Raw genomic sequence first — 8,329 nt, forward strand, 5'->3', positions numbered from 1 at the left:
TTTGAAAATGTTAGTCTTCTGTCAAGAGAATTGCGTACAAAATGTAAGCACTAGAATGCATCCTATAAATTACAAGCCGATGGCAGCTATGGGTGTTGAAACGGCACGCATAAATGAAGCACTTGACAGAACGTGTAATTGACTATTCTCAAGCATAATTATCTAGATTTTACACTAGCTGAAGTACTGATTCTGATTTATTTTTATATTCTGATAATAAATTATGAGAATGATTAGTTAGATTTATTTCTGTAGAATATCTTTCATTTAGTGTTAGATCTATGCACTTTTAAAATTTTTTATAAAGAATCTCTTAATCCATCTGCTACATCTACAAAAATAATTAAAAGATTAGTAAAATAAGAGAAAAAAATTAATTGAAGAATTTAGTAAATTAAATGATAAAGAGATTCTTTATGTTTTAATATTTGGAGTGGTCATTAGCAAACATATTCGTATATGGGTGTGACTTGCCATTGGATCGATAACTCCTGGAATATAAAAAAAATTATTAGCTTATAGAGTTTTTGATAAATCACATGCTGATCATAATATCTTACATTAATTATTATGTTTAATTTTAGAAGAATACGAATTAACTCATAAAATATTTTTAATGTCATTTGATAATGCTAGTTCTACCATAAGTATTGATAAACTAAAATTTATATGTCAACATATTATTGGTGGTTTATTTGTTTATATTTGTTACGTATGTCATATTTTAAATTTATGTGTTCAAGATGGATTAATTAGAATTAAAAAAATATATTAAACTAATTAGAATGGTTATTTCCTATTGCTGCTCACATCAATCTATAATGAAACAATGGGGGTAGATTTTGTAAAACTAATGGAGTGAGACCTAAAAAATTTTCACTTGATGTAACAATATATACGTTAAAATTTAATATATTAATTGTTACAAGATTCATTCAATATAGTGAATTATTATGTTTATTTTTTACATAAACTATTTAATAATACTAATAGATATTTATTTTCACACTAATGAAATATTTTTACTAGTATTTGTGAAATTTTAAAAGTATTTAATGATGGAACTGAATAACTTTTCAATTTTTATTATTCTATTTCTCATTTAATTTTAATAAATTTTCATAATATAGTATTAGTTTTAACTAAAAATTGTAATAATGAATTTTTTTCTTGTGTATATATTAGCAATGAAAATGAAATAGGAAAAATATTTTTAACATATTCTTTAAATTTATTTAGTTACATTTACTTTAGAACGTATATATACATTAGAAATTTTATAATAAATGTTAATTTCGTATTATAACATTTTAATTTCATTTAAAAAATTCTTCTTCTCCTTATCCTAATAATATTATATATAATATTAAAAATTATTTATATGATATTTATAAAAAATATAGTATAAAACATGATATAAATTAATATTTCTGAAATATAAAATACTAATAGTAGTAATTTAAAACTAACAAAAGTATAATTTTTATTTAAAGAATGGATGAAATGTCCACGAGAATCCTCAAGTTCCACACAGGAACTTAGAAGTATTATACAATTTCTTTTGATTTTAATGAAGTAGATAACAAAACGGATTTTGATATACTAAAGTAGTAGTCGAACAAAAGGTTCAAACCTTTCCTGTCTTGTCCATGATCGAACATTAAAGAAATTTTAGTTTATCTAGTGTCAACAGTTGCTGTGGAACAGACATTCAATGCCAACGGTAACATATTAAATGAATAATGATCTACTTTACTTCTTGACTCGTTCGAAGCCCAAGCATTTCTCAACGATTGAAACATAATCAAAAAAAAAATCTAAAAAATGCAACTTTCAAATGACGAAATTGAAGAATTTGATGCAAAAGGAAAGAATTCTATGGGAATGGAAAACAGAAGTGAATAGCAATGTCACTACTTAAAATAAAAGGATAAAAAGGTAAGAGAACTACATACTTTGATTCTCCTATATCATAAGGATACATAAACAAATTAAATAAGTACAAATTCTTTTTTATTCTTATATCAATTCATAATTTTTAAAAAATAATATTATTAAACTGTGACAAATCGTGAATCGAATCATAAACTATAATTATCTTGGACACTTAAGATTAAAGATCGATCTGTTGAAAATCGTCATCAAACCGATGGTTTCGAACTGACAAACCATCGATTCTGAATCGGGATCGGATCTAGTTGGATAAATAAAGCAAACCGTCCATGTGCAATGAAGAAGGTCAAGAGCTGGGGAGATACATTGAGTTTAGGATCAGTGCATTAGTAAAAAAGTAATATATTTAAGATGATTAAAATACACTTTATACTCTTTTTATAAACTTAATTAGTAATAAATATTTTAAGCTTGCAAAACCCAACTAGCGCAGGCTATCGTGGTCGGGGGGCAGAAACAAAAGGACATACAAATCGATCGATATTCCGATAATGACGAAAGCAGCGGTGGAGCAAGCTAAGGCTGGATATATATATATATAATTCACTCCCTGGACTAGAGAAACGATCGACATTGAGCCGACTCCCAAGTCTAGAGTCTGACGCAACTCTCGAACATCGATCAAATTGATAGCAACCGAAATCTCCCGCCGCAACGCAATCGAAATTGTATGTGCAAAGTAATTATATAATTGCAAATTTAAATGATAAGTGGATATTTCCATGCATGGTCTATTATAATCAAGAAATATATATGCATGCTTCAATCTTGAATTAATTATATTGTTAGACATCTAATATCTTGTTTCTTTTCTTTCGGTACAGAAGTGGCACTTATATATATATGCATTCAGTGATATCCAACCAAGCAGGCATATATATTTTCACAAATATTGAGCATGTGATGGTCACAGGATACACAACTAGTGGAAGCCTGTACGTAGTTTCGATCGGCCACCCAGGGAAGGATCGAATTGCCAGGGATTGAACCGGATCGTCAGGGATTATCTTCAGACTGATTATGATTTATCAATTTTTTTAATGTTACGATGGTTAAAGTGGATATGTAATTTATTACGATGATAGTGCCTCATAATTCTGCTCTATGACGTCATTTATCACCAGGAATCGGCGCCAGTACCAGTGTCGGGCCCACAGCGCCGGCATGGCCTCCAGTGGCACCCCCTTCGTCTCCGGCAGGAAGACAGCCACGAACGCCGTCATGACGCTCACCCAGGAGGCGTAGAAGACGAAGGTGCCGGCCTTGAGACGACAGAGCATGGCTAGGAAGACCTGCGCCTGCAGGAATGTTACCCCTAGGTTTACGGCGACGCTGATGCTCTGCCCCGCCGACCGCACCTCCACTGGGAAGATCTCGCCTGGGACGATCCAACTCAACGGACCCCATGACCACCCGAACCCAGCCGCGTACGTGCACAACAGCACCAACACCGCCACTGCGTGCCCCCGCGGCAGCGCTGCCCGCCCGGCGGCTCCGAGGATCCACGCCACCGCCACCTTATGAATTTGATTGAAGCAAATTAGTCAAGAAACAGAGCATGAGAACACTTAGAATTAAAATACCTGAGAGAGGATCATCTGGGCGCCGCCTGTCATGAAGAGGAGCTTGCGGCCGTAGCGGTCGACGACGATGGAGGAGACGAGGAGGGACAGGAGATTGACGACGCCAAGAATGACAGCGCTGATGAGCGCTGTGTCGCTCCCGAACCCTACGGTCCGGAACAGCACCGGCGAGAAGAAGGCGATTACGATCACCCCCGTAAGCTGCTGAAACAGAGGAATCGCCACCGCCATCACAAGGTACGGCCGGTACCGCCGCGTTGCGATCCGCCTGAATGCCCCCTGCGCCATCTCGGCTGCGTCGCGGACGGCACGCTCGACGGCTTTGAGCTCTGCGTCCGCATCGCCGCCACGGACGCGGCGAAGCGCCTCGCGCGCGTCGTCGATCCTGCCGCGCGCGACAAGGCTGCTAGGTGTGTCAGGGATGAGGAGGGAGAAGAAGAAGATGGCCGCGGCGGGGACGGCTGCGAGGCCAAGCGAAAGGCGCCACCCCCAGGCGCGAACGTGGGAGGCGCCGTAGTTGGTGAGGTTGGCCACCACCACTCCGACAGCGATGAACAACTGGAACCCCGCCGTGAAGGCGCCTCGCCACCTCGCCGGCGCCGTCTCCGCCAGGTACACCGGAGTCGCCTGGTTGGTGAAACCCACACCGAAGCCGAGCAGTATCCGCCCCAAGATAAGCATCTCCACGTTGACCGCCGCAGCATTGATGATGGAGCCGACAAAGAAGGTGGCCCCTCCGAGCAGCATCACCTTCTGCCTTCCCACTGCCCGGGTGAGCCTCCCAGCGGCCAGCGATGCTACCAGGCCGGCTACGTACAAAGACGACGTGAACGCCGTTAGCAACTGGCTGTCGTACACGCAGTACTCGTCGGACTCCGCTGCCGCCATCCGCCTCAAAATCCCGGGAAAGAACTGCTTCAGAAACGATTCCATGGCCGTGACGCCACCTGAAATCCCGATGTCGTATCCAAAAATTAGGCCGCCGGAGGCGGCCATGAGGCAGGTGACGATCACAGAAGCTGTCAATTTACCTCCATAATCATCAGCCGGTCCCGGATCAAGGGTGAATCGTCCTCCGGCCATCTTCTTCTGCTCTGCTTTGCTGTTGTTCTACCGGAATGAGGGATTAAGAGGTGGTTGTTGAGGAAATTATTGAATGAAATGATTGGGGAGGTATTATGGATAGTGGGTGGGGAATCATGCACGTGATTAGGTGAATAGCGTCTTCGTTTTTTTATCGAGCATCGTGCCCAGAACACGTGACCACTGCGAGGATAGATTTTTTTTTTTAACCGTTGAACTGGTTCCAATTATCGAACCCAAGTTTTTCATTAAGGCAGCAGACCTTATCCAGTGCAGTATAATTTTTTTATTATTTATTATTTTTCTATTTCATTGGAGCCTCGGCAAACGGTTAGTTTTGAATAATATGCTGTACATTTTATTCTATCCCCTTTGTTAACATCTGATATTTATTTTTTTTTCTCTCAATTTTAATTTACTTTAACCTAAATATTGAATTAAATTTTAAATTTAAAAAAATAATATTAAATACTCACGAATTATTCACGTCTCAATTATAAATTTCTACTAAATAGATCAAAATTATAATAGATCTTTTAAATAAAATTTTTAATTCTGGAAATACTAAAAAACAATGCTATTTTGCAAAGTTCACACAATCGTCCTAATGTTCAATATTCTTAATTTTTTACTTCCACGTATTATCTCCCAAAATTTTCCTACATTTCATAATTTCTTTCATATTTTCAAAGTTCTCAAAACTTTTCGACTCCTATAAATAATGCCCCTCAATCTCCATTTTCCATGTACCCGCCCAAATATTGGCGGTCTTAATTTCACCCCCTCTCCTTATGAAATTTCTTCTCCACATCCATCATTAATTCATGCTCTCAGATGAATCAAGTAGGGTTAGTATAGATCTATGTGGGACAAATAAAGAACCAGTAACACCATCTGTGATCTCAAATTTGAGTAATAAAGTGAGTTCGAGTGTGCATGATACCAAACGAACAAAGTGGTCAATGGACAAAAAGATACACCTTGCAAAGTCATGAATCCATATCAACACCAATTCAATCATCGATCGGTAATGATAAGAAGAAACAAACTTTCTAGAAATGAATCACAGATTACTACAACAAATATTGGCTCGTAGGACGTGTGAGGTACCCTGAGCAAATTAAAATCACTTGTCTATACGCTTCTTCTGTTGGTCAATGAATTTATCATCATCTACAATAACTTTTATATGTATCTTGAAAGTAGGTGGAGTGATAAGGATGTATTTGTGAGAGCACATAAAATGTAATAAGAAAATCATCACAACAAGTCCCGAACTATGAACATATTTGACGAGTTGTGAGAGATGGTGAGAAATATACTCCACAGAAAGTTGATCATCATGCTAAGACCTCCGAATCAAAGAGTCACACATCCTCATCCAATCCGGATGCTCCTATTGACGTGGATAATTGTGAAGTTCGTACTCATCCAACTAGGTAAAAGGTAGCAAAGAGGAAGGGCAAATCCAAAGCTAGAGACATCAATGATGTGGAATTCTATAATAGATGAAAAAAATGGAAGAATTACAAACATAGAGAATTGAGATGCAAAAGCATGAGTTAGCAATGAAAGATTATGAAATGGGACGATAAAGGATCAGCTTAATTTACATTCTAAATTTGAAAGTCTGAAAAGAGATGATTTTTAGTATACATTTTAGATGGTTTTTAATTATAAAATTTGTTATTTTTTATTTCATTTATGTAATTTACTTTTACCAATATTAATGTTATTTATGTTGAATAATTAAATATTCATTTGAAAGTACCTCTTAAAAATTAGTTATTATAAAGCTGATTGTTATAAAAATAGTCATGATAAACTAACCGTTATAAAATTAATCATTACAAATGCTTTTATATATTCATGTATAGAAGCTAGAATCCTCCATTCTAGTAAAGTTCTTCCGACAGAACATATATAGGAGAAGATATTTAAATCAAGATTGTGAAGCTAGCTGGACATTATCGCCTCTTTAATGATTACTTATTTAATCAGTTTGTATATCTCGATGAAATATTCGGCGATGATTTCAAATGTGAAGAGGATTATTCCTTGGTATAGTATTGTCTTACAAAATCATTCAGAATATTTTGAATAGATGATCGATGCAATAGGAAAACATGGTTTGCCATCTCTTCAGAAAATGCATGGTCGTTATCCGTCAATTGGTGTATGGATCCCTTGCCACATTTGTGATGAGTATCTATGGATAGGTGAAACATGTTGGGATGTATATCAGAATCCTAGCTATGTAAATAAACATTTTGAAATAAGAATCATATTTAGTCAATATTTGCATACAGTTTTTATGCAAGTGTCCGATTAATCTGTATTGTAGATAAACATGGTGTGCGGAGTCACACACAGAAGACCATGTTATCAGTGCCTTATAGATTAAAAACAGTGATCACAACCAAGATGGATTGGACAAACCATTGGATTGGTTGTAGTGTAATTTGGTCTTAGTCTGTCTTGACTATAGAATTACACTAGTACACTAAGTGTGTATTGAACAGGACCATCTGAGGATTGTTCGATTTATACTGACTATATAATCGAACTAAACCTCTGTTACTATAGATGTACATACTCTTAATCCTGATATAATAACAAACACATGTGCTTAGTATGTACTTCTTTAATTCATCAAAGGGTGAGATTTAGATCGATAGATCAAAAGGCCCGATGAGTTGGGAAGTAGTAGTATGTACATGGTGTGTTGTTAAATAGAAGGAAATGTAACACCTGTATTTTCCACATTTAAGGTTTTGAATATGATAAATTTTATATTGACTTAGTTCGTGATAAAAGGGGGGGTTTTAAAGGGAATGAGAAGATTTGTCTCGTAAAGACGAATTAAACAAAATTGATTTAGGTCAAATCAGAAACCGTTTGATTAGTGAACCAAACGAACCAAGATTGAACCAAACTGAACCAAGTTGGTTTGGTTCATACTGGAAGAGGTTTTGAAAAAAAAAAAATTTGTTAGACTTTTTCTTAAATTTCCTAGATGGTATAACTATATAAAGAAAGGTTTAGGGGATACAACTCTTGGATATCTCCTCCCTAAGCCCGGCGGCGTTTATGGAGCGATCAGCTTGGTTTTCTTTCAAGCATTGCATGTGGCGATCGGGAGAAAACCAAGATCAGTGCATGGCTTCCAATACGTGGATTAAAGAAGGCTAATTGTTTCCACCGCCCACTTCATTGCATGCAATCACGTTGGAAATTCAATCACGTTGGAAATTCTCCATGCAATCACGTTGGAATTTCTCCCATTGCATGCACTCACGTTGCTTCCACCAAGATTAATTGTTGCTTCCACCCAGATTAATTGGAGCATGGCTAGCAATGGGTAGATGCATGCATGGAATTTGCATATGCATGGCTTCCATGAACATGCATCGATTTTGCTTATGCATGGCTTCCATCAACGTGCATGGAAACAAATTAAAAAGTGGGAGTTGCATGGAAACAAAGCAAGATGGGCGCCTTCTTCTTGCAAGCCATCGGAGATAAGAGAGTTGGTGGAATCATCTCGAAGGATCGTTGCCCACACAACGTTCTAGAAAAGGAGAGGTTATACGGTTGAAGATCAAGGGATCATCCACTCCTTCAAAGACAATCCCACGAGAAAGATCGCACAGAGAAGGCGCTAGAGCACTTCGAAGAAGTTCTTCGATTTCATTAACCCTAGCGTCGAA

At 37.1% G+C, this 8,329-nt stretch overlaps 1 protein-coding gene across 2 annotated transcripts; it reads right to left on the reverse strand.

The window, feature by feature from the left end:
- Positions 1-2,959: 2,959 nt before the first annotated feature.
- On the reverse strand, positions 2,960-4,662 carry LOC141833364 (sugar transport protein MST1-like). Of its 2 annotated transcripts, XM_074720784.1 has the most exons (3): positions 4,568-4,662; positions 3,537-4,483; positions 2,960-3,470 (listed from the first exon to the last, which is right to left on the reverse strand). In XM_074720784.1, exons 1-3 carry the CDS (start codon positions 4,617-4,619, stop codon positions 3,027-3,029), a joined length of 1,443 nt encoding a protein of 480 aa, XP_074576885.1. In that variant the 5' UTR covers positions 4,620-4,662; the 3' UTR covers positions 2,960-3,026. The 2 variants fall into 2 exon arrangements, with proteins under 2 accessions (XP_074576885.1, XP_074576884.1); XM_074720783.1 differs by having other exon boundaries at positions 3,537-4,662.
- Positions 4,663-8,329: the final 3,667 nt, after the last annotated feature.

This window comes from Curcuma longa, chromosome 8 (genome assembly GCF_044706935.1).
Source record: "Curcuma longa cultivar G26 ecotype Majalengka, Jawa Barat chromosome 8, ITB_CL_G26_1.1, whole genome shotgun sequence".
NCBI lineage: Eukaryota > Viridiplantae > Streptophyta > Magnoliopsida > Zingiberales > Zingiberaceae > Curcuma > Curcuma longa.

Coding starts and splice junctions, on each gene's coding strand:
- LOC141833364 (XM_074720783.1), bottom strand. CDS start 4,619: ATGGCCGGAGGACGATTCACCCTTGATCCGGGACCGGCTGATGATTAT. Junction 3,471..3,536: donor CCCAGATGATCCTCTCTCAG/GTATTTTAATTC, acceptor CAAATTCATAAG/GTGGCGGTGGCGTGGATCCT.